At 38.3% G+C, this 22,008-nt stretch overlaps 1 protein-coding gene and 1 long non-coding RNA gene across 3 annotated transcripts in view; both read left to right on the top strand.

Annotated features, from left to right (window-relative positions):
- ACAD11 (acyl-CoA dehydrogenase family member 11) overlaps nt 1-20,228 on the top strand; it is a 103,657-nt gene extending 83,429 nt beyond the window's left edge. For both annotated transcript variants that reach the window (XM_032266477.1, XM_032266484.1), the window contains exons 16-20: nt 1,443-1,514; nt 2,601-2,755; nt 17,100-17,216; nt 18,382-18,491; nt 19,292-20,228. In XM_032266477.1, the coding sequence (XP_032122368.1) occupies nt 1,443-1,514; nt 2,601-2,755; nt 17,100-17,216; nt 18,382-18,491; nt 19,292-19,406 (569 nt within the window). In that variant the 3' untranslated portion in view covers nt 19,407-20,228. The remainder of the gene's footprint in view (nt 1-1,442; nt 1,515-2,600; nt 2,756-17,099; nt 17,217-18,381; nt 18,492-19,291) is intronic.
- LOC116541973 lies at nt 11,620-15,864 on the top strand. Its single transcript, XR_004265022.1, has 2 exons — nt 11,620-11,933; nt 12,769-15,864. It is a non-coding gene; the product is annotated as an uncharacterized LOC116541973 (long non-coding RNA).
- Nucleotides 20,229-22,008: the final 1,780 nt, after the last annotated feature.

A 22,008-nucleotide genomic window follows, 5' to 3' on the forward strand; every position in this document is an offset into this window, starting at 1 on the left:
TTCCTTCCTCTGCACTTAGGTAGGATTTCTAAGAAGCAAGGATCCATTTGTTTCCTGCTACCCATCATGGCACGTGTTCATTGTGTTCAGTAAATACTTGCTAAGGTCATTGGCTTAGCTAAGGGAATTTTAGATGCTTGTAATACACAAGTGATCACAATAGACTACAATCCTTGCCCTCGTAGAGGTTATCTGCTGGTAGAAGGAGAAAAGCAATAACCACAGACATGTAAGCAAGTAAATTATATAGCTTATTGGCAGGTTTTAAATGCTGTGAAAAAGATAATTGAACTTCAGGTTCTGAGGTGACTCTGGCTTTCTTTTTATCATTGAATATAACTAGTGAATATGTTCAAGCGGCAAATATAAGACTTGGAGTTTTATAGAATCACCTATCAGTAATATGCAGCTGTAAGATGTACCCACTGGGTGGGTACCTTCGGTAAGATGCAGCTGTAGGGTGTACCCACCTTCTGTAAGATGCAGCTGTAGGGTGTACCCACAGGGTAAGCATAAGTGGCAAGATGGGATGAGCAATCTTGCTGGAGAAGATTGCATGTAGGAATATGTTGGATTGCAGAGAAAGAGCCTCAAAGATACTAAAAATGCATTTATAATATAAGTTTAGCTGCAAATACTTTCCATTGCAGAGGCTACATTTGAATATTCAGTATGAAAACTTTACTCTTACCTCTTCAAGTCCTTATGTCCAAGGACAAATGAAACAGTGTAGAGAAGGCTGAATATTGTCTCTTCTGACATGAAAAGGGTGTAGAGTTAGCATGAGATTATCTCTAGAACTTGGCAGGGAGAAAGGGCGATGCAAAGATAAAATGCCAATGTGTTCCTGGCCACAGTGATTGAAATGCCAGGTATTTTCAAGAGAAGAGCACACAGTAGAACAAGTGTTGACTGGGAGTAAACCTACCTGAAGTTCCCGTTTCTGTATCATCACTACTGCCAAGTTTGCTCTTTCCCCTCAAGCTGGCCCTTCTCATCTTTGGGCGTTGGTTTGCACAGTGATAAAATAAGAAACTTGGATTGCATTGCTCATTTTTAATTATTGAAACTTTTTTCCTGGCAAATTTTTTTGGAACCCCATATGTAAAATATTTCAAAGGAGAAGCAATAATAAAACAAAATACTCTGGTTGGAGCTATGAAGCCTAGCCTCCCTTTTTCATAGCTCTCTGAAATTGTGCTTCAGAGAATGAATTAGAAGACCTCTGGATCAAAGGCTTTCTCTTCTTGAACAGTTGATGAGTTTTCTGGGCTGCTGGGTCCTGGGGGTTCCAGGCTGAGATTTACCTCAGAATGTACGTGCCATATGGACCTTTGAAATTCTATTTTCCTTGAGTAATTATACTTTAGAAGATTAAGTAGATATGACTCTTTTTTAGTCAACCCCTTTTGCTCTTTAAAATTTTATTTTCTATTTTATAGATAATTTTCATGGAGGACATTTTGAGATCCATTTTAATCAAGTGCGAGTTCCTGCCACAAATCTAATACTAGGTGAGATGAATTTGGAAATGATTCTTCAGTATCATACATTAATATTTTCAAGTCTAAATCTGGAAAGATTTATCTTTATCAACCTAATATCTAAATCAGGATAGACTTCAGATCTAAATCTGGAAAAGATAAACCTTTCCAGATTTAGACCTGAAGTCTATCCTGATTTAGATATTAGGTTGACACAAAAGTTATTGCAGTTTAAAACCACAATTATTTTTGCACCAAGGTAATTGCGGTTTTTGGCAAAAGCTGCAATTACCTTTGCACCAACCTAATACTTTCTCTTCTTCTTTATTCCATTTGTCAAGGAAAAGTTTTCTATTTGGTAGATTTTCTTACAAGAAATGGTAACGTTATTTAAGTGTTGGATGTGGTTTTGTATATAACATCAATTGAAAAGATAACTAAATACGAAAATTACACAATTCAGAGCAACACACTTTTTCCTATAACATGATCTGTAGGCCTCTATTTGTTTTAAGAAAACCTCAGTACTTTATGATTTCAAGTCTCAGATATAAGTTAGAAGTATTAATAACTTTGAACACCGTATGCCATCCTCTTATTAGAATCCTATATTCCTTTCAAAGAACATCTAAAATACTGCCTCTTCCAGGAATGTTTTTGTTTCTCATCCCATCCACTCACCAAGCCCCTGATACCTGCCAGGCCCTAAGGTTATAGTGATGAACAGAAAATCTCTTTCTCATTTGCCTTTCTTAGTTTCTCTCTATAGCCCTTACCCTTGCCCACTCTTCTGGATTCTACACTCCTAGTATAGGGACTGTGTGTTATTCCAACTTTGTAACTATTCCAGCACTAATAAAGTAGCTTATGCATACTATGTACTTAAGAGACAGTTCTTAAATTTGAAATGTTTAATGATGGTGGGTTTAAAAACATAGAAATCAAAATTCCCATGAATACATAGTGAACCTTATTATAGAACTGACTTTTTTTTTTTTTTTTTGCCAGAATGACCTTTTTAAGGGTAGCTCATCACTTTCCCAGGATTTGTATAAATAACAAAAGGAATGAGCTAGGCCATTTTTACATTCTCTTTTTCTTCCCCTTTCTTCCCAGGTGAAGGTAGGGGATTTGAAATTTCCCAAGGCCGCCTTGGACCTGGCAGAATCCACCACTGTATGAGAGCAATAGGTTTGGCGGAGCGTGCTTTGCAGATCATGTGTGAGCGGGCAACACAAAGGGTAGCCTTTAAGAAGAAGTTGTTTGCACATGTAAGGATGATTACTTATTTGAAATTATTGTAGCCCAGTGCACTACACTAACGTTGAACAAAAACATTACTTGTGAGAGAGAGACTTTCTCTGCATTAACAAGGTGATTCTTTTCCATAGGGCATACTTATATCTGTATTTAAATGTAGTCTGATGAGAGGTATTTATCTTTGTGAGAGATTAAGTAGTTCCTAAAGTGCTTCAACACCTCTGCACCATGTAGACAGTTCCTTCAACTTTCTCAGATTCTTGTTCTCTAGAGAACCTGGAACATTAGAGCTCCCTGTGGACATGAAGAAGCTGTCATAAGGAAGAAGGTTTGCCTTGTCCTTTGGTTTCCTAGAAGAAATGAGGACATAGAAGTGTAAAGATATAGGAAAACAGCCCAAAACTCAGGGAAAGGAGAAACATTCTAATAGACATAAAAGTAGAGTCATCTTCTTCAGGAGGACTTGAGTTCTCTGTCACTGGAGAAACACAAGTAGAAATGGGATCAACATTTTGTGAGATATTCATGATTTTTTGAATTTTTGTCTATAAATTACATACTACTGAGTCTGTTGTCACAAAGCTCTGTAAACATAGTTACACGTGGACCATATAATAAAAATTAGAAAATATGTATTGAGAGGATTTAGAAGGTATTATTTCAGACTTCCTTGGAAAGTCTTTTACAGAGAAGTAGGATATCCAAATCACCTCCCTTCTAAGTTTTAAGAAGGCAAGAAAAACTATTTTTAAGTGTTAGCTCTTTATTATTGCTAACATGTTAGTGTTAGGTCAAATTTGCAGTGATGGAATTGTATTTGTGTTTGCTGAACGTGTATATTTTAGTACATTGGTCTCCTTGTACATTTCTGACCATCCTATAAAATTTACAGTATATTTTTTACCTTAAATTATTATCATCTATGTTTGCTTTCTGTAAAGTATTATTCAGCATGTATATTATTTATTTGTATAGTTTTTTTTAACTGAATATCTATAGCCTGCTTTATGACACTACACCTGGGACAAATTTGTTGGGAGCCCTTTTAGTGTACAGCAAAGGCAAGGGTTCAGCTGTTAGCTGGTCACTGTGGGAGGAGGTGAGAAAGCGTGACCTTCTGGGACCCTGGATATAGCCCCTGATGCTGCTGAAGAAGGATGAAGAGGTGCTCAGGGCACCACCATTACTTCTTACCCTTTTCTCTTCTCAAGCTTGCATGCAAACACTGGAGCCAGGGTGAAGGGAGAACACAGTAAAGTCGACAGACGGGCATCTTGAATGCACAAAAGCACTCTGCACAAGTTCTGCTTTCATGCTGGTGTTTTAATACGACACTAGTAAAAAATTTCCCTTCCACCTTTTAAAGTTAATGTGTCATGTAGAGCAAGCCTGGCTTTTTAACAAATAAGCCTGTCTTCACTGGAAACTCCTCACATCTGGCACAAATAATGTGACCTGGCAGAAGCAAAAAGATGTGTGAGCATGTCATGAACAAAAATCTGGGCCAGCTTTTTTAAAAAATTATTTGAAAGGAACATTTCATTTCTTTGAATTTGGAGGTTCCTTCCAGCTGCCTTCTAATTTAGGTTATAATAAAAAGTCTCCATCCAAGTTCTGTCTCAGGAAACACATTTGGCAATTCCCTAGAGCACCTAGTTTCTATCCATTTAATGCTTTTCAGCAACTCTAGGGTCTATAGATACCCAGCTGAGAATACTTCCTTTATTCTAAAGCTGAGAAGTAAATGTATTTTAAGTCTGTTCATGAAGTTATAAAATTATAATTATCCTCTTTTACAGCCATGAAAAAATATTCATTGACCACCAGCAACTTGTTTGGAATTAATTCAGAACCGTGTTTCAACCTCTAGGGCAGGGCCGTCTAAAGGAAATATACAATGAGCCTTAAATGTAATTTTAAATTTTCTAATAGCAACATTTTTTAAAAGTAAAAAGAAAAAGATGGAATTAATTTTAATAATATATTTTATTTAACCCAATATATCAAAAATATTATTTCAACATAAAATCAAAGTAAAAATTATTAATGAGATACTTTATGTTTTAATATTTATTCTTCAAAATGGGGTGCATATTTTATACTTCTAGTACATTTCAATTCAGACTAGGCATGTTTCAACTACTCAGTAGCCACATATTAAGTGGCTATCACGTTGAACATCATTGCTTTAGGGAAACGCTAATCAAATATCTTCTGGTGAAGAGCAAACATGATCAAACGTAAAAATGGCTAAGGTGTGTGTGTTCTCACTCTTAAGTGGGGAGCTGAACAATGAGAACACATGGACCCGGGGAGGGGAATAACATACACCGGGGCCAGTCAGAGGGTGGGGGCAAGGAGAGGGAGAGCATTGCGACAAATAGCTAATGCACGTGGGGCTTACAACCTAAATGACATATTGATAAGTGCAGCAAACCACCATGGCACCCACATACCTACATAACAGACCTACGCTTTCTGCACTTGTATCCCAGAACTTAAAGTAAAATGATAAAACAAAAGAAATGACAATAAAAGGAGAATTAAAGTGAAAAAAAAAATGGCTAAGGTGTAAGGAAGGGGTCCACTTTCAATCTCCTGCATATGGCTAGCCAGTTATCCCAGCACCATTTATTGATAAGGGAGTCCTTTTTCTCCATTGCTTGTTTTTGCCAGTGTTGTCAAAGATCAGATGGTTGTAGGTATGTGGCCCCACTTCTGGGCTCTCTATTCTGTTACACTGGTCTATGTACCTGTTTTTGTACTAGTACCATGCTGTTTTGGTTCCTGTAGCTTTGTAGTATAGTTTGAAGTCAAGTAGCATGATGCCCCAGCTTTGTTCTTTTTTCTTCTTTCTTGTTCTTTGCCTTGGCTATTTGGGCTCTTTCTTGGTTCCTTATAAATTTATAATAGCTTTTCCTAGTTCTGTGAAGAATGTCACTGGTAGCTTGATAGGACTAGCATTGAATCTATAAATTGTTCTGGGCAGCATGGTCATTTCAATGATGTTGATTCTTTCTATCCATGATCATGGAATGTTTTTCCATCTGTTTATGTCACATCTGATTCCTTTTTCTTTTCTTTTCTTTTCTTTTTTTTGAATTCTCACTCTCTCACCCAGGCTGGAGTGCAGTGGCATGATCTCAGCTCACTGCAACCTCTGCCTCCTATGTTCAAGTGATTCTCCTGCCTCAGCCTTCCAAGCAGCTTGGATTACAGGCACCCACCACCATGCCTGGATAATTTTTTGTGTTTTTAGTAGAGATAGGGTTTCGCCATGTTGGTCAGGCTGGTCTTGAACTCCTGACTTTGTGATCTGCCTGCCTTGGCCTCCCAAAGTGCTGGGATTACAGGTGTGAGCCACTGCACTGGGCCATCTCTGATTTCTTTGATCACTGTTTTGTAGTTCTCCTTGGAGAGACTTTTTACCTCCCTGGTTAGCTGTATTCCTAGGTATTTTGTTCTTTTTGTGGCAATTATGAATGGGATTGCATTCCTGATTTGGCTCTTGGGGAGTGCTAGTAAATTTTTGTATGTTGATTTTGTATCCTAAGACTTTGCTGAAGTTGTTTATCAGCTTAAGGAGATTTTGGGCTGAGACTGTGGAGGTTTCTAGACATACAATCATGTCTTTTGCAAACAGATTGTTTGACTTCCTCTCTTCCTATTTTGATGCCCTTTCTTTCTTTCTCTTGCCTGATTGTTCTGGCCAGGATTTCCAATACTGTGTTGAATAGGAGTGGTGAGAGAGGTCATCCTTGTCTTGCACCAGTTTTCAAGGGGAATGCTTCCAGTGTTTGTCCATTCAGTATGATGTTGGCTATGGTTTTGTCATAAATGGCTCTTATTATTTTGAGGTATGTTCCTCCAATACCTAGTTTATTAAGAGTTTTTAATAACATGAAGCGGTGTTGAATTTTATTGAAAGCCTTTTCTGCATCTATTGAGATCATCATGTGGTTTTTGTCCTTAGTTCTATGTGATGAATCAGATTTATTGATTTGTGTATGTTGAATCAACCTTGCATCCCAACGATACAGCCCACCTGATCATGGTGGATAAGCTTTTTGATGTGTTGCTGGATTCTGTTTGCCAGTATTTTATTGCGGATCAAAGACCAAACGTAAAACCCCAAACTATAAAAACCCAGGAAAACAACCTAGGCAGTGCCATCCTGGACATAGGAATGGGCAAAGATATCATGACAACAATGCCAAAAGCAAAAATTGACAAACGCAATTTAATTAAACTAACAACAAAAGCAAAAATTGACAAATGCAATGTAATAAAACTGACGAGCTTCTGCACAGCCAAAGAAACTATCAAGAGAGTAAATAGGCAACCTACAGAATGGGAGAAAATTTAGAAAACTGTGTGCATCTGACAAGTCTAACATTCAACATCTATAAGGAACTTAAACAAATTTACAAAAAAAAAAAGTAGGCAAAAGACATGAACAGACACTTTTCAAAGAAGACAGACATGTGGCCAACAAGCATGAAAAAAAGCTGAAAATCACTGATCTTTAGAGAAATGCAAATCGAAACCACAGTGAGATACTACCTAACACTCCTCAGAATGGCTGTTATTAAAAACTCAAAAAATAACAGATGTTGGAAAGGTTATGGAGAAAAAGGAACACTTATACACTGTTGGTGGTAGTTCAACCATTGTAGAAAACCATGTGATGATTCCTCAAAGAACTTAAAACAGAAACACCATTTGATCTAGCAATCCCATTACTGGGTATATACCCAAAGGTATATAAGTTGTTAAAAAGACACATGCATGCGTATGTTCAGTACAGCACTATTCATAATAGCAAAGACATGAAATCAACCTAAATGGTCATAAATGATAGACTAGATAAAGAAAATTTGGTACATATACACTAGGCAATACTATGTAGCCATAAAAATAATAAGTTGATGTCCTGTGTGGGAACATGGTCATTATCCTTAGCAAGCTAACACAGAAACAGAAAACTAAATACCATATGTTCTCACTTATTGGTGGGAGCTAAATGATGAGAACACATGGACCCATCAAGGGAAATAACAGACATGGTGGCCTACCACAGGGTAGAGGGTGGGAGGAGGGAGAAGGTCGGGAAAAATAACTAGTGGGTACTAGAATTAAAACCTGGGTGATGAAATAATCTGTACAATAAACCCCCATGACATGAGTTTACCTATATAACAAACTTGTACATGTACCCCTGAATGTAAAAGAAATGTTAAAAATAAATAAAAAATTTAAAAGATATGATTACCATCAGAAAAAAATAAAATATGATCTGGAAAACATAGGTATGGGTAGGTTAATGTGACTTGAATTAAAGCACCGTAATTGTCTGTTGGCTTAACTAATTTGTAAACATCAATTCTATGTTAGCTTAACAATAACGCACAACACTCGGACCAACTCAATTCTGTGTTTAGAATTGGAAACCAAAAAACTCATTGGAGCCAGCGGATGCATTTAGTATGCCCCCTGGGTTTCAGTGAGGAATTTTTAATGTTTGGATGCCTGTGAGACTTAGGGTGAGGTTTGATTTTCATATTTTTCCACCGACCTCCCCGTTTCTCTTACAAGTTCTGACAAATTGGGAAAACTCAGAGAATGTTTTCTCAGCTAAACAAGAAGCAAGTACCAATTTTTAAATTCAACTTTTCATTTTGAGATAATTACAGTCTCACATACAGGTATAAGAAATAACATATGGATCTCTTGAATCCTTTACCCAATTTCCCCAGTGGTAACATCTTGCAAAACTAGAATATAATATCAGGACCAGGATGTGGTCATGAATATAGTCAGATCCAGAGCATTCCATTCACTGCAAGGATCCTTCATGTTGTCCTTTTATAGCCACATCTAGTTTGCTTCCACCCCAACCTCCTCATTAACTCTTGGCAACCGCTAATCTGTTCTTCATTTTTACAAGTTTGTCATTCGAAGAATGGAATCATACAGTATATAAACATTTGAGGCTGGCTGTTTTCACTCAACATAATTTTTTAGAGATTTATCCAGGTTGTGTTTATCAGCAGTTGGTTCATTTTTATTGTTGCGTAGAATTCCTTAGTCTAGATATACTACAGTTTGTTTAAATGTTTACCTGTTGAGGGACATCTGGGTGGTTCCAGGTCTGTGCTATTGCAAATAAAGTTTCTATAAACATTTGTGTAGGTTTCTGTCTAAATATAAGTTTTTGTTTCTCTGAGGTAAATGCCCACAATTGCAATTACTGTGTCATCCGGTAGTTGCATGTTTAGTTTTTTGAGAAACTGCTAAACTTTTCTATTTTTGATTCTAACCAACTGTGTATGAGTGATTGTTTCTCTACATGCCCTCCAGCATATGGTGTTGTCCCTACTTTTTAATTTTAGCCATTTGGATGGGTTTGTAGTGATATCTCACTGTGGCTTTAAGCTCAGTTGCCCTATTGGTGAATCATGTCGAACATCTTTTCATGTGCTTATTTGCCATCTTATGTCCTCTTTTGTTCATGTCCTATGTCCATGTCCTAGATCACTTTTTCTTCTTACTATTGAATTTTGAGAGTTCTTTATTCATTCCAGATACTATCCTGTCAGATATGTAATTTACAAATACTTTCTCCTATTCTGTATCTTGTCTTTTCATCCTCTTAACAGGGTCATTCACAGAACAAAAGTGTTTAATTTTAATGAACTCTCATGTGTCAATTTTTGCTTATATGGGTCATTCTTTTGGTGTCAAGTCTAATAACTCTGCCTAATCCTATATTCTGAAGATTTTCTCCTGTAATGTTTCTCTAGAAGTTTCACATTTTACATTTTGAGTCTGCTTACATTTTGAGTTAATTTTTATATAAGACTTAGGTCAAGGTTCGTATGTGTGTGTGTGTGTATGTGTGTGTCCAATTGCTTCAGCAACATTTTTTGAAAAGGCTATCTTTCCTCCATTGAATTGTTTTTATGCCTTTCTCAAGAATCAGTCAGACTGATTATTTGTGTGGGTTTGTTTCTGGGTTGTCTCTTCTGTCCTAATTATCCATGTGTCAATCTCTCTGCCGACACCACATGGTCTTCGTTACTATGGTTATATAATTAGTCTTCCGATAAGCTGGGCTGATTCCTCTCAGTTTAGACTTCTCTTTCAAAAGTGTTTCAGCTATTTTGGGCCTTTACATATAATTTAAAAATAATTTTGTCTGTATCTGCAAACATTGAGAAAAATTGCTATCCTCTGTTGAGTTTTCTATTCCATGCCCCTGGTATACCTCTCCATTTATTTAGCTCTTCTTGGGTTTCTTTTGTCATCTACACACATCACCTCCTCTGTGTGTAGTTTTCAGCATGCAAGCCCTATACATAAGTATTTCAGTTTTGACCAATTATAGTAAGTACTGTGTTTTTAATTTCAGAGTCTATTACTAGTATATAGAAATACAGTTACATTTTTTATTTTTTTGAGACAGAGTTTCGCGCTTGTTGCCTGGGCTGGAGTGCAGTGGCGTGATCTCGGCTCACTGCAACCTCTGCCTCCCAGGTTCAAGCAATTCTCCTGCCTCGGCCTCCCACGTAGCTGGGATTACAGGTGTCTGCCACCAAGCCTAATTTTTTTGTATTTTTTGTAGAAATGGGGTTCACCATGTTGTATGTTTATCTCATACCATGTGGCCTCATTGAACTTACTCATTAGTTCTAGGAGTTTTTTGTAGATGGCTTGAGATTTTTCATAGATAATCATGTCATCTGTAAATAAGGAACAGTTTTATTTATTTTTTTCTGATATGTATGCCTTTTATCTCCTTCCTTTGTCTTATTGCACTGGCTAGAATTTCTAATACTATGTTGATTAAGAGTGGTAAGAACTGACATTCTTACCTTGTTCTCTGTCTTAGGAGAATGTGAGGTATAATGTTAGCTTTGGAATTTTTGTAGCTGTCCTGTTGTAGATGCCACCATGCCGGCCCTATATCATTATGTTTGATGTACATTTCTTCTAAATAACATATAGTTGGGTCATATTTTTAATCCACTTTATTAATCTTTGTCTTTATAATAACTGATATGTAGGGCTTAAATCTGACATTTTATTTTTTGTTTTCTGTTTGTTCTCTCTGATTATTGTTTTTTAATTTTCCTTTTCCTGCATTCCTATGGGCTAATTTAACATTTTTAGAACTCCATTTTGATTTATTTATAGTGTTTTTTGGGTGTATCTCTTTGTATAACTCTTTTGCTGGTTGTTCTAGGTATTATATATAGATGTGTATCTATCTGTTCACCTTTCTCTCTAGATCTTATCAGAGTGTTCTGGTGTTATCATTTTACCAGTTTGAGTAAAATATAGGAATTTTACCTTCCTTTTTCTTTAACTGCTCCCATTTAGAATATAATTGTTTTGGGCCAGGTGCAGTTGTTCATGCCTGTAATCCTACACTTTGGGAGACCGAGGTGGTGGATCACTTGAGGTCAGGAGTTCGAGACCAGCCTGGCCAACATGGCAAAACCCTGTCTCTACTAAAACTACAAAAATTAGCTGAGAGTGGTGGTGTGTACTTGTAATCCCAGCTATTCGGGAGGCTGAGGCACGAGAATTGCTTGAACCCAGGAGGCAGAGGTTGCAGTGAGCTGATGTCATGCCACTGCATTCCAGCCTGGGCAATAGAGTGAGACTCCATCTCTAAATAAATAAATAATATAATTATCTTAATTATTTTCTCTAAATAAATTTAGAACAACATAAGGGTTATAATTTTTGCCTCCACAAACAAATTGTATTAGCTATATTTTTGTTGATTGTGTTCTTTCTTCTTTCCTGATTTTCCAAGGTTTTTTCTTTTATCTTTTCCTTTCCATTTAGAGAACTTCCTCTAGAACTTCCTTTAATATTTCTTTTAGGGTCTAAAGGTGACAAATTCTGTTTTCCTTCATCTAAGAATGTCTTATTTCTACTTTATTCCTGAAGGATATCCACACTGGATATAGGTTTCTTTTCTTTCAGAACTAGAAAAATATTGTGCCACTTCATTCTGACATATATATATTTCCCCACTATAGGTAAGGTGTCATTTTTCTCTGGTGCTTTGAATACTTTTTTAACTCTATATTTTCAGAAATTTAATTTGGATGTGTGTTGGTATGGATTTCCGGGATTTATCCTGCTTGGGATTCACCCAGCCACTTGAATCTCCAGGTTTAGGTCTCTTGCTAAATTTGGGATGCTTTCAGCCATTGTTTCTTCAAGTACTTTTTCAGCCTCACTCTTTCTCTTCTTTCTGGAATCTGGTGATGTGAATGGTAGATCTTTTGTTATAATTCTACATGTTCCCATGATGCTGTTCTTCTTTTTTTTACAGTTTGTTTTCTCTCTGTGGTTTAGGTTGGGTTGTTTCTATTGTCCTGTCTTCCAGTTCACTCAATTTTTTTTTCCTCTGTCCCCTTTATTCCGCTTTGGAACCCACCCACTGAGCTTTTTTATTTGAACTGTTGTTATATTTTTTTAGTTATAAAATACCCATTTGGTTTTTCTTTAAATCTTTTGTATCTTTGATGAGGCTTTCTATTTTTTTTAATTGCTTGAGTTGTGTTTGTAACTGCTCACTGAAGCATTTTTATCATAACTGCTTGAAAATTTTGTCAGAAATTCTAACATCTCTATTATCTGGGTGTGTTAGTCCATTTTGTAGTGCCATAAAGAAATACCTGAGACTGGGTAATTTATAAAGAAAGGAGGTTTTGTTCAGCTCATGGTTCTGCAGGCTGTACAAGCCTAGTGCCAGTATCTACTTCTGGGGAGGTCTCAGGAAGCTTACAATCATGGCAGAAGGTAAACGGGGAGCCAGAACATCACATGGCTAGAGAGGGAATGAGAGAGATAAGGGAGTGACCAGACTGTTTTAAACAGTCAGATCTCATGTGAACTCATTACTGCAAAGAAGTCATCAAACCATTCAAGAGGGGTATTCTCCCATAGCCCAGAAACCTCCCACTGTCCTGCTTGGGATTCACCCAGCTTCTTGAATCTCCAGGTTTAGGTCTCTTGCCAAATGTGGGATGTTTTCAGCCATTGTTTCTTCAAGTACTTTTTCAGCTTCACTCCTCCTCTTCCTGGAATCTGGTGATGTGAATGGTGGATCTTTTGTTCTTTTGTTATAATTCCACATGTTCCTATGATGCTGTTTTTTTTCTTTTCCTTCAGTTTGTTTTCTCTCTGTGGTTTAGTTTGGGTTCCACCGTCATGTTTCAACATGCAAGTTGGAGGAGACAAGCGTCCAAACTGTATAACCGTGTCTTCTGATTTTTTAAAAATTCATTTTGAGTTGTTCCAGGTTTTTGGTATGATGGGCAATTTTTTAAATTGAAACCTGAATATTTTTATATTGTGAGACTCTGGACCTTTTTAAACCTTCTATTTTAGTTGAATTTTTTTGACTCCATTCTGTCAGGGAAAGGAGAGGCATCACCTCGTTACTGCTAGGCAGAGAGAGAAGTCCAGGTTTCCCACCAGGCTTCCATTAGTACCTGAAGAGGATGATGCCATCATACTGCCAGGAAGTCCAGGCATCCCATTAGGACTGCACTAACACTTCATAAGATGGGGGAGGGAGATTTATTACTGGCCAGTGGGGAGGAAAGCCCCAGCTCTTTACTTGGCACTGTCTGATACTTTCCTGGCATGGGTGTTGGGGCATCTCATTACAGTGCTTACCAGGGTGGAAGCCTGTACTCCCCATCCTGCCTTTGCTGGTGTGAGGAGGGGTGGGGGCCAAGGTTTTTTTCTGTGGCGTTTAGCTACAGTAAAGCGGTTATTCTCTAAAAGATTTTTGGCTCTCTAGGTGCTGTTTTCCTGATCCTTTGGCAAGAGAGATTATGCTTTCGTTGGGGTGCTTTATGTTTTTGATTTCTTTGTTTTTGTCTGTGCTCACAGACATTTCCAGGTTACTAGATTCTTCAGCTGCTAGGAAGACTTTCAGCAGCTGAGATATATGAGGCAAAAAGAAAACCTAGGAAACTCACCACCAGGTTATTCTTTTGATCCTCAACTCCCTAAATAGTCTACCTTTACTCTACCTTTCAGCGTCTTCTTATGTTTGTTTTATAGAAAATGTCCAGGGTTATTGGCTGTACTTAACAGAAGGACTAGAGAAAAATATATCAATTCTATGCTTGTTAGAAGCAGGGAACATCAGACATACTGATTTTCTTAGTCTGTCTAGGCTCTCCAGAAGCCACAATGCAGAGCTCTCTAGGAAAAGATGGATTGGAGAGTGGTGTCTGGAGCCAAGGCAGAAGTAGAGTCTCCTCCATTCCAGATCTAGGACTTAGGATGCACACACTCTAGTATGTGTGCAAAGCACATAAAGTTAACAATTTAGATGAAGTACACCAATTCCTCAAATCCCATAAACTATCAAAACTCACTGAAGATGAAATCGATAACTTGAATAGTTCTTACAACTATTGTTAGAAGTTGAATTCAAAGTTAAAAAGCTTCTGAAAAAAGAAATCTTCAGACCCAGATGATATTACTGGTAAATTCTACTAAACAGTTAAAGAAGAAATAGCACCAATTTTACACAATCTCTTCCAGAAATAGAGGAGGAGGAAACTTGTCAACTCATTTTATGAGGCCAGAATTATCCAAATCCAAAACTAGACAAGAACAAACTATAGACTGATACAAATGCAAAAACCTTAAAGTATTAGCAAATAAAATCTATCAGTATGTAAAAGTAATCATACAAAATAATCAAGTAGGGTTTATCTCACAAATGCAAGCCTGATTTATATCTATAAATTGATAATTTAAAATAAATTATAATCTGCCAAACTAACAGCAAAAATTGCATGAACATTAAAAAATCACATGGTCATATCAATTGATGCTTTGGCATTTGACAAAATTCAGCATCTGTTTATGATAGGAACTCTCAGCAAACTGGGAATACAAAGGAATTTACTTAGCTTTAAACGGAGTATTTTTAAAAGTCTAACCTCATACTTAATGATAAAAGATTAAATGGTTTCCCCTCAAAACTGAGAATGAGGCAGGAATGTTCACCCTCACTATTCCAATTCATGATCATAGGACAATTCCTAGCCAGTGCAGTAAAACACGAGAAAAAAAGTGCATGTAGTTGAGGGGAAAAAAGAAGTAAAACTGGCACTGCTTGTAGATGACAATGTGATTGTATAGAAAATCCTAAGGAACCTATCAAATAAAATGACCATCCCAGAACTAATAAGTGAGTTTAGCAAAGTCACAGATACAAGGCCAATACATAACCATTTTATTTCTATATACAAGCAATGAACAATTGGGAACTGAAAGTTTTAAAATACCATTTACAAGTTGTTTTTTTTTTTTAAGTGCTACTCTGTCAAAACATGTACAATATCCACATGCTAAAAAGTAGAAAACAGTGATAAAATCAATCAAAGAAGACCTAAGTAAACACATGGATTAGACAACTAACAGATTAAATCCTCAAATTGATCTACAGACCGAAGGCAGTTCCAATCACAGTCCCAAAAGGGCCTTTTTGTAGATAAAGACAGGCTGATCCTAAAATTTATATGGAAATACAAAAAAACTAAAGTACCGTAAACAACTTGCAAAAGAAGAAAGCTGGATGAATCACACTACCCAATGTTAAGATTTACTCTATGCTACAGTAATCAGTGAGCAAAAGGAAAGCAGGTAGACCTTTGGAGCACAGGGAGTCCAGAAATAGATTCATAGAAATACAGGCCAATTGATTTTTTACATAGGTGCAAAGGCAGTTCAATGGAGAAAGTTTCATCTTTACAGTAAATGGTGTTGCAACAACTGGACATGGATAGGCAAAAGAATGACCCTTGATCTAAACCACACACCTCACACACAATTTTAACTTTAAATGGATCATAGATCTAAATGTAAAAGGTAGAACTGTAAACTTTTAGAAGAAAACATAGTGGAAAAACAATTTTCTGGGATTAGGCAAAATGTTTCTAAACATGCACCAAAAGCAAGACCCATATAAGAAAGAATTGACAAATTCCTTGTATGGCAAATGACTAGCGTCCTAAATACATAAAGGACACTCTAAATCAAGTAGTAAGAAAACAACCCAATTAAAAAATGGACAAAAGACTTTAACAGACATGTTACCAAAGAGGTAATGATATCAAAGAGGATATAGAGATGGCAAATCAGTACATTGAAAGAGATCAGCAGCAGTAGCCATTAGGGAAATGTAAATTAACCATGATATCTCTGTATGCTGTTAAAATGACTGAAATAAAATATGATACTGAGTGCTGATGGTTTGAGGAGCAACTGGAACTCTCATACACTGCTAATAGGAATGCAAAATGTACAACCACTCTGGAAAACTGAAAGCTTCTTAATAAACATTTACCACCGACCCAACAATTCCACTCCAGTATCTGCTTTAAAAAGTGAAAGCATGTCCACACAAAAACCCATATACGAATGCACAGAAGCTCTATTAATAATAAAAAAAACTGACAACAACTGAAATGTCCTTCAACAGGCAAATGGATAAACAAACTGTAGTACATACTTACAATGGAATACTACTCAGCAATAAAAAGGAATGAACAGTTGATACACAGAACAATTTGGATGAAATTCAAAGGCATTAAATTGAGTGAAAGAAGTTAGACTGTATGATTCTATTTATATCAAATTCTAGAAAAGGCAAAACTATAGCGATGGAGAAGCTATCAATGGTTACCAGAGGTTTGGAGTGGGAGAAGGGTGTGACTAAAAAGGGGCAGCCCCGGGAAGTTCTGTGGGAGATGGAGCTGTTCTGTGTTCTGACTGTGGTTAATCCAATCTATACACGTATTATAATTCATTGAACTGTCCACCAAAGAAAAGGTCATTTTTAATAAATAAATAACAATACAACAAATAGCTGCTGAACTGTCCCCACACTGAATTGTGCTGAGAATTTTCTAGTTTACCTGTAGCAGCTTCACTACCATACATTTAGCCAAGTTTCCATAACAGCAGGCAGTTAGCCTTCAGGAGGGCCCATGAGTGATTTGGCAGTAGGACAGTTGCTCAGTTCAGCCATCTCTACCTTAGACATTAAGATATCCAAAATAAATGATTTTTCTGGGAAAATAAAATGTCTTTCTAAAATCTTTCCATTTTAACATTAGCATTCCACAAGTATGTGGCTAGGCTGGTGTGTATCAAATGAATTAACTCTTCCATTTGAAAATACATTGAGTAAAGCTTGTGAACAATCTCTGGCTTAGAGAGTGTTTTCACCAAACTACAAGACTGTGTTACATGTGAACATCAGATACCAGCTTAGCTCCTCCTTCCTTTTCTCCTCTGTAGGAGATTGTGGCTCACCAGATTGCTGAAAGCCGCATTGCTATTGAGAAGATCCGCTTGTTGACTCTGAAAGCCGCTCACAGCATAGACACTCTGGGCAGTGCTGGCGCTAGGAAGGAGGTGAGGCTACCCTCTCCCCTCCAACCACCAACTGCTGAGCCTTCTCCAGTTCTCTCAACCCGTTGGACATTTCCGTTTTCATGGCATCTTGATGGCACTCAGAATATTGGAAGCCCCATGTGATATCTGAGTTACAGATTATAAATGCCTGTCACTTGTCACCTAGCAAGTGCTTTAGGAAATGATTTTCAGGATGCAGAATATCTTCAGCATTCTTAAGATAGAGCAACAATGGAATGGGGGAAATCATAGGCTTTATACAGACCTGGAATTGCACCCACTCTGCCACTTTCTGCTAGCCTTGTGATCATGGGCAGAGTACTTAACCTTTCTGCCTAAGGCCTAGGGTTCTTGTGAAGAGTAACGAAGATGATGTACGTAGAATATGCATAAAGTGAGTCACAGTGGCTCTCGCCGGAATCCCAGCCACTCGGGAGGCGAAAGTGGGAGAACTGTTTGAGGCCAGGGATTTGAGACCAGCCTGGGCAACATAGTGAGACCCTGTCTCTTAAAACAAATTAGCCAACGTGGTAGATGTCTGCAGTCAGGGAGGCTGAGGCAGGAGGATCTCTTGAGCCCAGGATTCTGAGGCAGCAGTAGTGAGCTGCAATCATGCCTCTGAACAGCCAGCCGCTGCACTGCAGTCTGGGTGACAGAGTGGGAGCCTGTCTCAAAAAACAAAACAGAAAAGAATGCACAGCATGATGCTGCTACACAGACAATGTTTCATAAAAGAGACCTCTCATCCTCTGCTTTCTTATGTTTCTGTCTTATATGAAATAAAGACCTAATCATTTAATTCTAAAAGCCCATAAAACTGCTAACAGAAAACTAATTAGTGGGACAAAGACCCTTGGACAATTTTTATGATCCCTAAGGTGATAAATGTGATTTATCAGCTGCCTGAAATCCTTTTGGAAACAAGGCAAGTTATAAATAAACGAATGAAATGTAATTTGGAAGAGGTGCCTCTTTCCAGAGGGTCTGTATTGACTGAAATATGGCCATTAACTGCACTGCTGCAGGATCTGTTTGTTGGCTTTCATTAAATATCCTGTTTTAGTGGTCAGTTGGGTGTGGGAAAGTTCCCTTGTTCATTTCCCAGTTTTGCCACATTGTGTATAGTCTAAGAAAGAAGCATTCTTTTCATATCTTGCTTATGTAGATTGCAATGATCAAAGTGGCTGCCCCACGGGCTGTCTGCAAAATCGTTGACTGGGCCATCCAGGTGTGCGGGGGTGCTGGTGTTTCCCAGGATTACCCTCTGGCCAACATGTGAGTAGATGTAATTTAAGAATCATCTACATTGTATAGGCATGGAGGTAAAAAAAATTCTATAGATGACTTGACATTAATTGGTTAAAAGAAAATAATTTATTTTCAGTGTAATTGAAAGCTACATGAAGTGATATATACATACTTTAATGTAGAGCTCAACATCAAGAAATAGTTGTTCTTATTATTACAATAATCATTTCATTCCATTATTACAATAATCATTTCATTCCATTATGTTAATTTTTACACTGAGGGGACCCACTGAGGATCCCAGGGCTGTAGATACAGCACGGGGGGTTGCTGAATTTATTGCAGTACATGTCAGCGACTATTTAATATCTAGATTCTGATTACTGGGAGGCAGGAAGGAACATTCTCCATTCCCCATCTGTCCATTTCCACACATAATTACAGTGTCACCTTTTGTATCACACTGGAGATAGAGCCCCATCCTTCATCCGTGTTTAACCTTAAGAAAGAACTAAATATATAATGTCATACCATTCAGTGCCTGTTCTAAGTTCTAGCAACTTCTAGAAAACTGTAGCAAACCAAGAATGAGATGAACTCCACTGTACTTTGCCATTTAATGTTCCCAAGTTGGGAACTTTCAGATGGCATTTCAGAAGACCTTTGGCTTTTTTGCCTTGGTTTCCCTGGTACTCTTTTTCTTATCCTAACCTTGGTGGGATTTAAGAATTAATACAGTCTTGGTTTACAGTCAGAGTGACTGATATCAAAGTATCATGTTCCTCTTCCATAGCTCCCAATGATCCCTGCTTCTTTTGTTTTTTCAGGTATGCTGTAACCCGAGCCTTGCGTATAGCAGATGGACCTGACGAAGTTCACCTTTCAGCAATTGCAACAATGGAGCTGCAGGACCAAGCCAAAGAGCTGACAGCCAGGATGTAAGGAGAGCGGCGCTGCCACATCCCACAGCAGAAACTCTCCTTTACACAAACTGCATTGGCTCCAATATTTGAATCTCATATTTTTTTCAGCAGTTTGAGCACAGGATTAATTATTCATGTGTGGTAAAGATTTTAGCATCTATTTTGATTGGTGGGTTTTATTATTTCAAGGGTTAAGTTTAATAAGAAATGCTATAGCTGTTGTCATTCAATCTAATGCCTCCTTGAGGCCAGGAGTTCGGGCAGGACCAACCTGGGCAACATAGTGAGACCCCATCTCTACAAAAAATTTAAAAATTAGTCAAATGTAGTCCTAGATACTTGGGAGGCTAAGGCAGGAGGATTGCTCGAGTCTAGGAGTTTGAGGTTACAGTGAGCTATGATCATGACATGGCGCACCAGCCTGGGTGACCGATGGAGACTCTGTTTCTAAAAATAAAAACAAATAAAAAATACATTTCTTCTTGGGGTGGGGTGGAGGTAGGGAGCAGGAATTTGACCTGGACTCTGATCCTGGTGTGTTGTGTGGGCCTTTTTAACATTTGCCACCGAGCCTTAATCTCACTGTACCTCACTTTACTTTTCATGTATTGCTGTTAATATTTTAATCTTAGAGGATCCTGACCTACTGAGGGTTTGCCATGTAGAAGCACCTTGAAATTCGTGAAACCACAATAAAGTACTTTACAAAATGTATCCTTATTTAAAGTGGATAAATTTTATAACTCAAACTATTTAACCTTTTGATTAATTTTAAAAGTTGTGATTTAGAAGACAGGATTGTTTTTTGACATTTAGAATTAAAGGCTATGTCTGGTCCTTATAATTTGGTAATTTGTTTCTCTGTGTGAGTAAAGCTGGCTGAATTGCTTGCTGATTTGTTTTAGTTAATCTATTGTCGTGTATCTGGCCATCCCTAAAGTAAGTCACTCCTGAATTTAGTCAGATAACATCTGGTTAAAAAGATTGGCAAAGTTTGTTTTGAAATGGAAAAAAGTCTTCAAAGGATAAAGTGAGATCAGTTTCAGGGTCAGTGCCCAGTCCTGGTGAGTGAATGGGCCAAAGGTAAACGCCTCAGCCTTGTGGCCATTTCTAAGGCTCTGTCTCCTTAGGCTGTCACTGGGAGTCACTAAGCAGCCGTTTATCTGGGACAGTCTACCAGGCTTGCCAGGTGTTCAAAACCGCATAGTTTTAAAGTGAGAAACTGCCCTTTCTGATAACCAGATAGCAGGGACGAGTGGAGGGGAGAGAGCTCACCAGTCAGAGCTCTGTGGTGAAGAATGCTCCAAGAATGCCAAGTGGTCAGCGACAGAGGAGGAAAGTCTCAAGGAGTATCCTTGAGACTGCTGGATAGGGAAGACACCATGAGGCTCCACACAAAAAGATCTCGGTCTTTCTCCAGCAAAACATTTAGGGTGTGTAGGGGGTAGCTGCGATTGTCCAGGGGAAGAGCCAGCTAAGGGTCTCTGGTAATTGACCCTCTCACCTATAAGAACATGCAGCAGAAGGCTCAGTGGGTTATGGAGGACTGATTTGCTTGTCAACCTGTGGTTATTGATAAAGACTTCTTCAGGGTGGGTCCTCATCACGCCAGCGGTTTCCATACAGCTGTGCTTCACTTAGATGTCATGGGCATGCACACATTTTGTCCAAGAGAAACAAAGTAGGTGAAAAGCAATTTAGATACTTTCGTGGATACATTGGGCACGGCTTGCCTAAAACTACTTTTCTCCTTGATCTTGAATTAAGCCACAACAGTGTTGGGAAAGTTCAGAAGGAAGGTATTTTTTACTTAGGCTTTCTAAGAGCTTTAAATGTGTAAAGTTCTTCAGTAAAGGATATATAAAGTGCAATGTATTTATGAAAATGTCTGCTATGAAAAATGTCCTATTTCAGTCAAGCCAGGCAGCCCCGCTTGGTTCTTCTCTTTCTCGGACACTAGATGATCCCTCCCCAAGAAGCAGAGGAAAGGGGAGGCCTCCTGTTGACAGGCTGGTGTTTGTCTGTCACATGTCTTCCTCCACCGTTTCTTTTGCCTGGATTACTTCAGTAGTCTCTTAGCTGGAGCTCTAATCTATTCTCACAGCAGCCAGGATGACCTTCTCAAATGCTGCAGTGCTTCCATCTCACTTGGAATAAATCCAGAGTCCTTGCTTTGGCTGACGAGGTTCCATCTGAGCTTGTCCGCTGACACCTCTCTGATCTCATCCTCCGGCTCTCTCACTCCAGCACGGCCTCCTGGCTGCTATTCCAACATGTGAGCGCCGCCAGGCCTCTCGGCCGTGGTTCAGACTGTTTTCTGTGCCTGAAAGGATTTGCGCTGAGATTTTCCAGATGCCTGGGTCAAAAGGCACATTATTAAAATGTCCTTTCTTGACCATTGCTTGAAATCAGCACCATGGCTGGGCACGGTGGCTCACACCTGTAATCCCAGCACGTTAGGAGGCCAAGGCGGGCAGATCACCTGAGGTTAGGAGTTCGAGACCAGCCTGGCCAACATGGTGAAACACCATCTCTACTAAAAGTACAAAGGCGCCAGGCATGGTGGTGGGCGCCTGTAATCCCAGCTGCTCAGGAGGCTGAGGCAGGAGAATCGCTTGAAC

This window comes from Sapajus apella, unplaced genomic scaffold (assembly GCF_009761245.1).
Source record: "Sapajus apella isolate SASKATOON/1434 unplaced genomic scaffold, GSC_monkey_1.0 scaffold4, whole genome shotgun sequence".
NCBI classification, from domain to species: Eukaryota; Metazoa; Chordata; class Mammalia; order Primates; family Cebidae; genus Sapajus; species Sapajus apella.